The sequence below is a fragment of the Oryctolagus cuniculus genome, chromosome 2 (genome assembly GCF_051225735.1).
Source record: "Oryctolagus cuniculus isolate XC-2025 breed Fujian yellow rabbit chromosome 2, ASM5122573v1, whole genome shotgun sequence".
In the NCBI taxonomy this organism is placed as follows: domain Eukaryota; kingdom Metazoa; phylum Chordata; class Mammalia; order Lagomorpha; family Leporidae; genus Oryctolagus; species Oryctolagus cuniculus.
This window is the reverse complement of record NC_142868.1, coordinates 181,592,958-181,605,977: the sequence shown is the minus strand read 5'-3', so window position 1 is coordinate 181,605,977 and position 13,020 is coordinate 181,592,958. Positions and strand designations below refer to the sequence as shown.

The 13,020-nt window shown below is 53.6% G+C and overlaps 1 protein-coding gene across 3 annotated transcripts in view; it reads left to right on the top strand.

The window, feature by feature from the left end:
* The window catches only part of RAB10 (RAB10, member RAS oncogene family), a 96,581-nt gene extending 94,082 nt beyond the window's left edge, over positions 1-2,499 (top strand). For all 3 annotated transcript variants that reach the window (XM_002709976.6, XM_089326711.1, XM_089326712.1), the window contains one exon: positions 94-2,499. In XM_002709976.6, coding sequence (XP_002710022.1) covers positions 94-177 — 84 coding nt within the window. In that variant the 3' untranslated portion in view covers positions 178-2,499. The remainder of the gene's footprint in view (positions 1-93) is intronic.
* Positions 2,500-13,020: the final 10,521 nt, after the last annotated feature.

Here is a 13,020-nt window from a genome sequence, read left to right as displayed (position 1 = left end):
GGCGGGGAAGCCCTGTCCCATGCGACTGTAACTGCGTTTTGCTGCTTGGGTTGATTCTCCATGCAGTGTTTTGTCTTCTTGTGTTTGTTGCAGACCCCTGTAAAGGAGCCCAACAGTGAAAACGTAGACATCAGCAGTGGAGGCGGCGTGACGGGCTGGAAGAGCAAGTGCTGCTGAGCGCCCCCGCCGTCAGCTGCCACCACGCCCGTTCTCTTCTCGCTGCAAATAAACCACTGTCCATTTCCAACTCGAAAGCAGATATTTTTGTCCTCATCTTAACTCTCCAGTCCACCTGTTTATTTGTTCTCTCATCTGTGGCTGCTTGCTGACTTTAATTTTCTTCGAACAAAAAATGTATAGAAAAATCATGTCTGTGACTTCATTTTTAAATGGACTTGCTCAGCTCACCACTGCATTTCAGTTGTATTATAGCCCAGTTCTTATCAACATTAAAACCTATAGCAATCATTTCAACTCTATTCTGCAAATTGTATAAGAATAAAAGTTAGAATTAACAATTTTATTTTGTACAACAGTGGCATTTTCTGTCATGGATAATGTGCTTGAGTCCCTGTAATCTGTAGATGTGATAGCAAAGGAAACAAGCAAAGCCAGGAACACACTCATTTTCGCCTTGACTATGTAAATGGGGTTAATTTTGTCCTGTGCCTTATGTGGAAAGGAACTTCTTTGGTTTTTCCTTTTTGTTTTGGTGGAAGCATGTGCAGAAGATATATCATCCAAACATATAACCATTAAAAAGTTTGTGGTTTGCTTGGCTGTCATTTTCAGGCTAGTTAATTGAGGACAAAGGGTAATGCAAAAAAAAAAAAAATATGATAGCTTTGGTTTGCTGAGTCTCATTAAGTGGCCTTGATATTTAAAGCTGTTCCTGCCCCTGTTCTCCTTGGCCACTTCTTCCTCTCACCTTCCTGCATGCTGCTTTATTTGCTTCTCCCCATGGTATGAGTTATTTAAAAATGAAAGGGGCAAATAGTAGGACGTCAAGTTTCACATAAAGCACTGACTTAACGCGAAGTAAACTGAAGAAGTATTCTAACCGCCTGCCATCCAATGCCAGTTCATCCGTGTCTTCCCGCACTTGCTCGCTCCCTAGAGCTTGTCCCGACCTCCGCAGTCACCATCTCACGCCTCCTCCCCTGCGGCCCCTTCCCCTGTCCCTCCCCCCCCCCCCAGCTGCCCTCTGAGTTTCAGAAACGGAAGAGTTACCTGCATGCTCTCGAGTGTGGAGGGTGTTGTGGTTTGTCTGTCCCAGGAGGCGCACAGCTCTCCACTGTCCTAGATCCATCTCTCAGCCCACGTTTGAGTCGTCTCCATTTTGGCAACTCCTCTAGCATGTGGTAGCCCAGCAAAGGTGATCTAAAAAAAAAAGGACGAGGAGTGAATTTTATTAACCACGCTCGCCAAATGTATTGATTTGGCCTCCGAAGAACACTTTTTCAGTGTTGTCTTTACCTTAAGATTTAGAAATACTTCAGACTCTTACTAAGTCGGATCTTCACATCCGTATTGCCGTGATTTGGGAGAAGGACACAGGAGGCTTTGCACGTGCAGATCAGCCCCCAGCTGTCTCTCGCCCTGGCCCTTCCCCGGGTTCTCTAGTTTTGCTCCAGTGCTGTCATTAGTTAAGTTTGCTATGCTGCTAGCATCCTAAGATGACACCTTTGTTGGGTCCCTGTGAAAGGCGTGATTCACTCCCAGCAGAGGCTGAGTTTAGGACAGCGGCTCCCATTGACAAGTCTTTCTGTGCCGTGATCAGCATCTTAATGACGAAACAACACAGGGACCTATCGGCTGTGAAAATCCGTGGATTTTTCCGATAGTGCCCTGGAAACAGTTTTATATGCCTGACCGACTGTTCTCGGATTTTTCCCTCACTTGACTTTATCACTGTTTACTAGTAAAAAGCAGCATTGCCAAATAACCCCTCATTTTCCACTAAAAAAATAATGAAGTGATACTAAACTTCTCAAGGTTTTAGGATAAACCTGTTAGATTAACTTTGTTACTTCCCTTTATCTGGAATGTGGCAGTAGCTTTTTCATTTCTAATCCTCTTTAATGCTTCCTCAGTTCAGCGACTTAAGGTTTAAGAGCTCAACACTGGGATTTTTGGGTAACAGACTGACAGTTTTGGTGTTTGCATAATTATAGTCGGCATTGTACATAGAAAGGATATGGCTACCTTTTGTTAAATCTGCACTTTCTCTATCAAAAAAAGGGAAATGGAGTATAAATCAATTTTTGTATAATCTGTTTAAAACATGAGTTTTATTTGCTTAATATTAGGGCTCCGCCCCTTTTCTGTAAGTCTCTCGGGTCCTATGTAGAAGCTGTTCTCATTAAACACCAAACAGTGAAGTCCATTCTGTGGTACTAGCTACAAATTCGGTTTCATATTCTACTTAACAATTTAAATAAACTGAAATATTTCTAGATGGTCTACTTCTGTTCATATAAAACTAAACTTGATTTCCAACTCTGTCGTTTGGTTTTCATTTATTTATGGAACTGGAGGATTATTTCTGCAAACCTTGCAGAATTTCCCAAAACTAAATTCGAAGAGTAGCAAAAATAGAATGGAGATAGTTCTTGAAATTTTCTGCCCAGTTTTCTATATAATACCTTTAATTAAAAAAAAAAAAGGCATTAAAAAGATACATTAAAAAAAGTCACCTGTGGGACACTTAAGCCGAATCCTCTGGAGCCCAGTCAGAGCCAGGATCCCAGTGTCCCCACCGTGTGCGCAGGGGCCGGGCGCAGCTGCAGTCAGCTTCCTGGGGACAGGGCGAGCGCGCCGGCCCGCGGAGAGAATCCTTGTTGGAGAAGCAACTGTCCTCGTCCTGAGAAAACTATGTCCTACGGTGCTGCCATGCATTGCGACAGCACCTTGTGTAGACGCGTCTGATCCGGGTGACGGCCTTGGCAGCCAACACCAAGTCCCTGCCAGAAGACTTGGCAGCCACTTCTGCATACACACTGAGAGCCCCTGCAGTGTGTGTAACTGCTGCACCCCCCCCCTTTTTTTTTTTTTTAAGATTTATTTTAAAGAGTTAAAGAGAGCAAGCGAGGTCTTCCATCCGCTGGTTCACTCCCCAGATAGCCACAACAGCCACAGCTCCACTGATCTGAAGCCAGGAGCCTCCTCTGGGTCTCCCACACAGGTACAGGGGCCCAAGAACTTGAGCCATCTTCCACTGCTTTCCCAGATCATAGCAGGAGAGCTGGATCGGAAGTGGAGCAACCGGGACTTGAACCAGCGCCCATATGGGTTGCCCACTATGCCACAGCGCCAGCCCCATGATTTGTTTTTTCTAAGATTTATTTGAAAGGCAGAGTTATGGAGAGAGCAAGCAGGACCTAACATCTGCTGGTTCACTCCCCAACTGGCTGCAACAACCAGAGCTATGCCAGTCTGAAGCCAGGAGCTTCTGGGGCGCTCGTGTGGGTGCAGGGGCCCAAACACTTAGGCCATCATCAGAACTGGAGCAGCTGGGACACAAACTGGCACCCATTTGAGATGCTGGTGCCACAGGTGGTACCCTTACTCTATGCCACAGCACCAGCCCATAACTCCCATTTCCCCCCACCCCACAATTTTTTTTTTTTTTTTTTTGTCTTGGGCATCTTGGATAAGGCTGATGATTCTGCTTTTGAGATTGGCAAAGGAAAATAGCATGTAACCCCCAGTTTTTTTGTTTTTTGTTTTGTTGTGTGTGGTTTTTTTTTTTTTACATATTTATTTATTTGAAAATCAGTATTACAGAGAGCGAGGTCCTCCATCCGTTGGTTTACACCCCAGGTGGCCGCAACAGCCGGAGCTGGGCCAATCCGAAGCCAGGAGCCAGGAGCGTCTTTCTGGTCTCCCATGTGGGTGCAGGGGCCCAAGGACTTGGGCCATCTTCTACTGCTTTCCCAGGCCATAGCAGAGAGCTGGATTGGAAAAGGAGCAGCCAGGGCTAGAACCAGTGCCCATATGGGATGCAGGTGCTTCAGGCCAGGGTGTTAACCCTCTGCGCCACAGCACCGGCCCCACCCTCTGCCTTTCAATTAGCTCTTTGGGGCTGGCGTTGTGGTGCAGGTTACATTCACCTGTGACGCTGGCATCCCATATGGGCACTGGTTCTGGTCCCAGCTGTTCTTCCAATCCAGCTCTCTGTTGTGGCCTGGGAAAGCAGTAGAGGATGGCCCAAATGCTTGGGCCCCTGCACCTGTGTAGGAGACCCTGAAAAAGCCTGTGGCTTCAGATCAGCTCAACTCCAGCCGTTGCAGCCATTTGGGGAGTGAACCAGCAGATGGAAGACCTCTCTTTGTCTCCCTCTCTAACTCTGCCTCTCAAATAAATCTTAAAAAAAAAAAAATTAGCTTGCTTAGAAAACACAAGTAATTTTACTAGCTACGCATAACAAGAGCCTGGTTGTCCATGTTCTAAGTGCTGTGTTACTAGGAGAGCAAGTGTAGCTGGCAAGAACAGCCGGGATGGCTTTTCTGAGGTTGGTCCTTAGCTGTGTGGGCCCATGGGCCAGGCTAGAGGAGGGCATTGCAAGCAGCAGCTCCAGGGCCAGGTGTTGGGCCCAGTGGGGAAGATGCCGTTCGAGACGCACCCAGTGCCGGAGAGCCTGGGATCGAGTCCTGGCTGCACCTTTAATCCCAGCTTCTGCTGATGGGCGCGCTGGGCGGCAGCAGTGAGCGCTCAGGTACTTGGTCCCTGCCACCCGCGTGGGAAACGGAATTCCCAGCTCCCGCCTTCACCCTGCCAGCCCTGGCTTTTGCAAGTATTTGGAAGTGAACCAGAGGGGAATTGTGTCTTACCTCTCTAACACAAAGAGGGCTCAGAGGCTGGGCTTTTGTGAAAACAGCCCAGCCAGCCAGTGCGGTCTGCGGCAGGGAGTCGGTGAGCGCCGCAGAGCCGCAGTGGGGTGGGGTGGGGGGTCCGAGGAGGAGGAAGGCTCCGAAGGTCTCCTGGGTGGTTCTTGAGGGTGGAGGTTTGGATAGAACCTGCGGAGAGCACGTTAAGGGGAACACTTGAAGCAAAGAAGATGCCTGTGTGCGGCACTGTCTGGTTCTTTGGGTGTCAGTGTCCGCACGTGGTTGTGCCCGTACTAAGAGGCTACCTCTGATGGCGTGGATTTGCGTGAGGTTGCAGGCCAGTTGGTGCTGGAGGTGGGTATAGAAACCAGGTTGGGACCAGTGGCTGTCCTGTTTCCACTTCCCCATATCAGCTTCTGCGGATAAGGTTTGGTGTAAGTGATTACACTCGTGGTTAAGCGTGGCCCAGAGCCGCGGCATCTGAGTGCCCCAGTGCAGTTTGTGGCTCACGGCCATTGGTGACTTCTAACAGAGGAACGCCCTTGCAGGTGCTTAGCTCTCACTGCTGTTGCGTCTTGCTCGGCTCACCTTGCTTATCTTATGGTTTGTCTCTATCCCAACCATCGGCTTTTCACAGTTCTCTTAGTCGGCTTTCTGAGGTCTTTGAGGGGCCTTTGGTGGCTTATTGAAGGCTCCGGCAGGAATGGTGGCAAGGGAAAGGCGGCAGGTGGCCAGGTTCCGTGCCGCACTCCGAGGTGGTGGCAAGCTCAGGAGCCAGAGAGAGCGGCCGCGGCGCCGAGATCCGCGGCTCCACGGTGAGAAGGCAGCCCGACTTTCTGTTGCATCGGGTAGAGGGACCGTTGCTGAAGGAAGGAAATCTCTAGCCCAGAACTCGGGGATCCTTACACTCTTGGGGGTCACTGAACTTCAAGTGCAGATGTCAGCTATGGACCATCATCTCCCTGCACCAGCTCAGCCCGGGCTCACCTGCTGCCCCTGCCCTGCTAGACGGTGACAGCGCTGTGTTCGGGCTGCCATGCGTCCCCTCCCGTGCACAGCCCTGCCTCCTCCCCACGCCACCGAAGTCCCACGTAGGAAATAAATACTGAGGACTGTCCGAGGAGTAGCTCCCTAGCGTGGGAATCACCCATTCAGTTTAAACGCCGGCTCCCTTGCGGGAGGTGGCACTAATTGCTCGCCCCACGTTGAGACCACCTGCTGCACCTGCCGCGGCTGCAGGGTCACCCTCCTCACCAGCCACCTTGCTCCCCCGTATGTCTCTCACACGTCACGGGACCACAGCAGGGACCCTCTGCTGGGTGGTCTGGAGGCCTCAGAGCTACTGCAGCCGTGGAACGTTCGCTTCCACCCGTGTCTGTGCAGGGTCTCAGCTGCAGCCGTGCCAGCCTCTACTAACTGACAGGGCAGGGGCCGATCGCCGCTGAGGTACGAGGGTGCGATTTAAGGAGCCCGCAGTGCCTGGTGCGCCTTCGCGTTTCCCACAGATCCCTCCAGAAAGGCCCAGCGGCTGGGACGACAGAACCCATGGACATGTACAGAAGTAGCCAGGCAGGGGACAGCAGACCCCCGCCCCCCACACAAACCACCTGGCTCCGGGGAGGCCTGAGCAACGTCTCCCCCTGTACAAGTGACGCAGCCGGGGAGGTGGACGCTAAGTGACGAGAACTTTCACCGCTGGCAAGCGTCCCAGCAAAGCTGCACCAGCAGACTTAAAGCCTTAATGTTTTGCAATCTCTAGTAATTACTGGGTCGAGGCAACCATCCATGGCTGCCAACATCACAAAAGATTCCAACGAAACAGGATCGAATCTAGCCCACGGGCAAGCGCCACATTGCCAGCAGTCTGGGAACAGGAGCGCACAGCTGACCGTAGCAGCAAAACGCACCTCTTTGACAACTCGCTTCCTGCAAGGAAGGAGGGCGAAGCGGGCGAGAGGAGGCCACGGAGGTGAAGGCCATGCAGGAGGAGAGCCACGGCTCCAATGCCGCGCGGCCCAGTCCTGGCTGCTCGGCTTCCTGCCCACCCACGCACCTGGGAAGGCAGCCGAGGAGGCCCAGGGTGAGTTCCCGGCTCCTAGCTTCCACCTGGCCCGGCCCTGGCTGTCATAAGCATTTGGGGAGTGACTGAACAGATCAAAGAGCTCTGACTCTGGCTTTCAAAGAAATCATTTGGGTGGGGAGGTCAGGGGAGGTGGCGGCAGACTCAGCAGATAGAACCCACGCTGCGACAGGAGCCCAGGCGACCCCATCTGGGCAGGGCTGGTCCTCAGCCCCCATGAGGCAGGGAGCTGTCTCACCCCGAGTCCCAAGGGCGGTCTTGGCACACGTCCTCTGGCTGGTTCATCTCACGAGCTTGCCAGCATCTGGTAGGCGGGGACTCTGCTTGTCCCCTTTGGCTGCCCAGGTGGCAGGTGTGCAGGACTTGGGCTGAGCACGCTCATACAGTTCCCGCAGCGGCGGCCCTGGTGGCCTCCTTTGCCCCACCCCTAACTTTGCTGCATTCACATTTGCAGTAACCTGGATTGTAACTTTAAAAGGACTTTAAAATCCAAGCTCCAGTGGAATGGACCACTGGTGACTGCTGCAGGTCGATTTCCTCGTCTCCAAAAGGAGTGGACAGGAAAGCCCCCAAGGCTTGGTCCAGCACAAGTGCTCCCCTGTGTGGGATTAACCTGGACTCAGAATGGTGCCAACTCCTGCCCTGTGGCGCAGGGCAGTCAGGGAAACTGTGGATTAAGTGGAGTCACTCTGCCACCGTGTGACTACTCCTGGAATTGCACCTACTCAGAGCACTGGCCCACAAACCATCAAGAACTTAGGTAAACACAGCCCCACACAGGTTCTCTCCCCCAACTCCTGCTCACAACAAGGCAGGGAAGAAATCCAGGAAGGCATAGGCCCACAAACACCACGGAAGGGGAGGGACAGCAGACACCTGCAAGTGAGGCCGGTGCTGTGGCGAAGCAGGTTAAGCCACCGCCTCGGACGCTGGCATCCCATAGGGGCACTGGTTGGAGTCCCAGCTGCCCTGCTTCTGCTCCAGCTCCCTGCTAATGCACCTGGGAAAGCAATGGAGGATGGCCCAAGTGCTTGGGCCCCTGCTATGCACGTTGGAGACCCTGGTAGAGGTCCAGGCTCCTGGCTTCAGCCTGGTCCTGCCCCAGCTGCTGCAGCCATTTGGGGAGTGAACCAGTGGATACAAGATAGAGGTTTCAAATAAAGAAATCTAAAAAAGGAAAAAAAAATGAAAGGTGGGAAACAGAGCTAACTGACACAGGTTGCAAGTTACAGTGTAAGAGTCCTCAAGGGAGAGGCCGATAAGAAATGAGATCTGCTCTAAGGGCTCTTAAGAGTCCCAGGACTGGGGCATCCTGTATGGGCGCCGGTTCGAGTCCCAGCTGCTCCACTTCTGATCCAGCTCTCTGCTATGGCCTGGGAAAGCAGTAAAAGATGGCCCAAGGACTTGGGCCCCTGCACCCGCATGGGAGGCTGGGAAGAAGCTCCTGGCTCCTGGCTTCAGATCGGCAAAGCTCTGGCCATTGTGGCCAATTGGGGAGTGAGCCAGCAGACGGAAGACCTCTCTCTGCTTCTCTGCATAACTCTTTCAAATAAATAAATCTTTAAAAAAAAAAAAAAAAAAAAAAGAATCCCAGGATTTGCAGAGGCACCAGAGACCCAGGAGAGGGCAGGCACGAGGCAACAGAGGCTAAACCGGGTCAGCCAGCGCCAGCACAGGCCAGGAGGCAATCCCAGGGGTCTGTCCCCACTCCTCCTGGAGCTTGCTGCTTGCAGAAATGGAGTCGCAGTGGCTCCCGGGGGAGGACTGAGCACGGGGTCACCAACAGGGACAGACGGGTATACAGCATCTGCCCAGCGCCTTGGCCTCTCCCCTCCCTCGCCCAGAATTCTGGCAGCCGAATGATGGACCCCGGTGGATTCAATTGGTCTTTGCCGGAAGCTGTGGCCCAGGGGAGCCGACCTCGCCGATGCTGAAGCTGGGGAGTCCCAGGCAAAGGCCAGCCTGTGGCACCCGATTCTTTGTGGAGGCCTCCAGTCAGGAGCACAGAGCATGCAGCCGACCAGGGCCCACGGAAACAGGCAGGGAGGGTGGATAAAAGCCCACGCACCTGCCGACAGGTGCCCGCCTGTACCAGGTCCTCGGCTTTCCATTCCAACACGAAACAGAGGAAGCTGACGGTGCCAAAAAATCCCCCCAAATCCCCAAACTCGCTGTAGCAGTCCTGGATGTGGGAGGCGTTGAAACCATAGCACCAGCGTGGGGTGCTGTGGGCGCACCACTGAGCCACGGAGCTCCGGAAAAGCCCTCACAGGGGAGACAGTCACCCTGGGGTTGACCCCTTGGGTGCGACGGAGCCAGGCTCCGGAAGGCGGTCACCCTGCAGAGCAATGGACTGTGCCTGCCCAAGCATTCAAAGGAGTCCCTTCTGAGCCCCACCGCAGCCCCGGGAGGAACCAGCCTGAGAGAGGAGGCCGGACCGGCCACCAGTCTCCGCGGTGCTGGGCAGCGTCACCGTGGCACATGCAGTCCAGCTCCCTGCCCCGACACAGGGCCATATGGACTGAACGTGAGTCCTACAGGGCAGGGACCGAAGACTTCAAAGGAGGAGCCAAGAACGAGAAAAGCTCTCACAAACAGTCATTGAAGTGAAACGATAAAAAATTTAAACACACACACACACACACACACACACAAGCGGAGAGGACAGTCCCAGGCCGACACTTGGTTGCTGGGACTGCAGCAGGAGGGAGCTGTGTGGCCTGCACTGTCCCCGGGATGCCTGCCAGGCCGGTGGAGAGAGGGTCTTCCAGTCTCCCCGGCCCCTCTGCCTCTGCCAGGCATAGCCATGGCCTCACCAGATGCCGGCGCCTCGTCCTGATCCCCCCAGCCTCCCACAACTGTGAGAAATCAATTCCTGTTCTTGGGACTCGTGGTGCAGCAGGGGTTAACCCTGCCGTCAGCAATGCAGGCTTCCAGTATTCCCGCCCAGAAGCAACGGGGATGGAGGGGGGGGGAGAGAGAGAGACAGACAGACCGACCTTCTATCTGCTGGTGCACTCCCCAAACACCCACCATAGTGGCCGACTCTCCCCAGGGTGCCTGCGGGAGCCAGGCCGGAAACCGCTCTGCCCGGGGCCGGGGGACACGAGCGCCAACTTAACCTGCACCACCTTAGGGCCCCCCCCCAAAGGAAGCAACAAGAATTGGAAGCTTCCCAAGTCCCTCATCTTTTCAAGTTACCTATAAAACGTGAAGGTAAGACAGTGCGGCAGAGCCCTGGCTGCAATCCCTAAGCTCCGGAGGCCTCGTGGAGATCCGCGCCCCTCGGGCTTCTTCGCCCTCCCCTGCCGGGGCAGCTGGGAGCCGGCCAGGCAGTGGCGCCGAATCTGAGTCCTGGCCCCTCCCTGGACTCCTGATTGGTCTGCGACACCCGCCTCATTCCTTGACCTCTAGGGAGGCCTCATGACCCAGGTGGGGACCCTGCCACCCTCACCCCTGGCGCCACTCCCCACGCTACTGACAGCTCCCAAGCCACACCCCCACAGTGCCCACCTGCTGGCCCAGCTGCCCCTCAGGATGGGCGTGCCCTGTCCCCTCCTGGCCTCCCTGTCCCAGAGTTCTGGATACCCCCAGTGTGGTTCTTCTCAGCTTTCACCCAACCCCCTCGCAAGCCCTACCATCACTCCTTCAAACGCCCTTAGCCCAGCCTCAGGGGGACCTGGACAAAAGACCAGGCCCTTTTCCGTGGGCCCCTGCCCTGGGCTGAGCCTCTCCCACACTCAGACTCCACACAGTGCCTGCCGAACCCCTCCCTGTCCTTACCATGTCCCCATTCCTGTTCCAGCTCAACCCTGCTGGGCCCCAGGCCATTTGCACCTCCTTCTGTTGTAAACATTCGTCCTTGGGCTGGTCTCTGCCCAGCACCCCCACCCCCTCCGCCGTCTGTTTCTCTCCACAGTTCCTACCACCATCTGGCAGCTGGGGGTTAAGCTGCCGCCTGCTACGCTGGCATCCTGGCTCAATCACCGATTCAATTCCCAGCTGCTGCACTTCTGATCCAGCTCCTTGCTAATGGCCTGGGAAGGCAGCAGATGATGGTCCAAGCGCTTGGGTCCCTGTACCCACTTGGGAGACCCGGATGGAGTCCCCTGGCTCCTGGCTTTAGCCTAGCCCAGCCCTGGCTATTGTGGCCATTTTGGGAGTGAACCAGCAGATGGAAGACAGCTCTCTGCCTTTCAAATAAGTAAAAAAATCTTTGTGTTTTTTTTTTTTTTAATAAAAGTTACTGTTCACTTGTTGTCTTGCCAGGACGACAGAGGCTATCTGTGGGCAGGGCCCCATCTGACCTGTTCACTGCTGTCTCCAGCCCCCGAGGCAGTACCAGAGGCGCTGGGTGTTTGTTGAACGAATGCACCTGCGCTCTCATGCCGCTACCTCCTCCCTGGAAGTCCACGCCAAGGAAAGGAGTGGAGCAGGTGTCCACACAGCATTTTTCTCAGGGGCATGGAGGGGGTCCAGTGTCCTCAAAGATGCTGGCTGGGCCTCCCTGGGAACAGTTGGACAAAGTGCCGCGGGCTGCCCCGCTGTGCCGCCCGCCTGCTTCTGACTGCACACCGAGGAGGGAGGGGTGCATCATCCCGCTCAGCAAAGTGACGGGGACCTGCGAGGACCTCACGGGCTGCAGGCAGACAAACCCAGGTTCCATGGCCGAGGGCTGTGGCTCCCGGGCTGGATGCTTCCTTCTGCATCGTACGCCCCCAGGAAGGGCCACTTTCACTCCTCGCTGTCTGTAGTGAGAGCAGTGCCCCAGACACAGTGCGAAGTGTGTGCCCGGTGGTATCCTCGCCGAGGACGGGGCTCTTCCCTGCACCTCACGCAGGCGTATGGTGCATGACAGAAGAGACTTTATCAACCCCCTTGAAAGAACTGAATACACCTCTTAATACTTAATGTCAGGGCAGAGCTGTGACATAGCAATAAAGCTGCTGCCTGCAGTGCCGGCTTACCATACAGGCACTGGTTCAAGACCTGGCTGCTCCACTTCTGATCCAGCTCTCTGCTATGGCCTGAGAAAGCAGAAGATGAGCCAAGTGCTTGGACCCCTGCACCCACATGGGAGACCCAGAGGAAGCTCCTGGTTTCAGGTCAGCCCAGTTCAGACCGTTGCAACTATTTAGGGAGTGAACCAGCAGATGGAAGACCTCTCTCTCTCTCTCTCTGGCTCTACCTCTCTGTAACTCTGCCTTTCAAATAAATAAACAAACCTTTAAAAAAATACTTAATTTTTTATAATGTTTCAATAATAAATGTTCACATAAAAATAAGCAGAACAGACTTCTGCTGTTATTTATTTTTCCTGAAGATTTATTTGAAAGGCAGTGTGACAGAGGGAGAAGAGAGAAACAGATCTTCCACCTACTGGTTCCCTCCCCAAATGCCCACAACAGCCAGGGATGGGCCAGGCCAAATTCAGAAGCCTGGAACAGAACCTGGGTCTCCCAAGTGGGTGGCCGCCGCCCGAGTACTTGAGTGTGCACTGGCATGAAGCTGGATCAGATGCAGTGGAGCTGGAACTCTGCTGAGGCCCTGTGATGTGGGATGTGGGCACCCCAACACTAACTTAACCCCTACACCGCAAGACTGCCCCTAAAAGTTGTTTTTTGATTTGTCTTTTAAAAATTGACAAAGGACAAATTCTTACCTAGACTAAGAAAATAAAGATTGAAATACCTGAAATCAGAGGTAGAGACTGGTGCCACAGAAATGAAAGGTGTTGTAACAGATGTGATGAACATTCACATGCCAATAAGTCAGGTAACCTAGCAGAAAGGATCCATTTCTGAATGCACGCCACCTACCAAGACTAAATCAGGAAGGAATAGAAAAGTTGAACATAATAGGGTGGAGGCGCCATCACTCACAAACCTCCCAGTAAGGGAGAGCTTCGGACTGAATGGCCTCACTGGAGGAGTCTACCAAATGCTTAAAGCTTAACAACCACCTTCCAAACTCTTCCAGTACAGCTTAAAACACTTTCAGACGCATTTTATGAGCCCAGCATTACATGATACCAAAGTCAAAGATTCTGTCATAAAGATTGGATTAAGATGGTGGAGTAGGGAGGGGGCTTACTGCTCTAGTCTAGAAGAC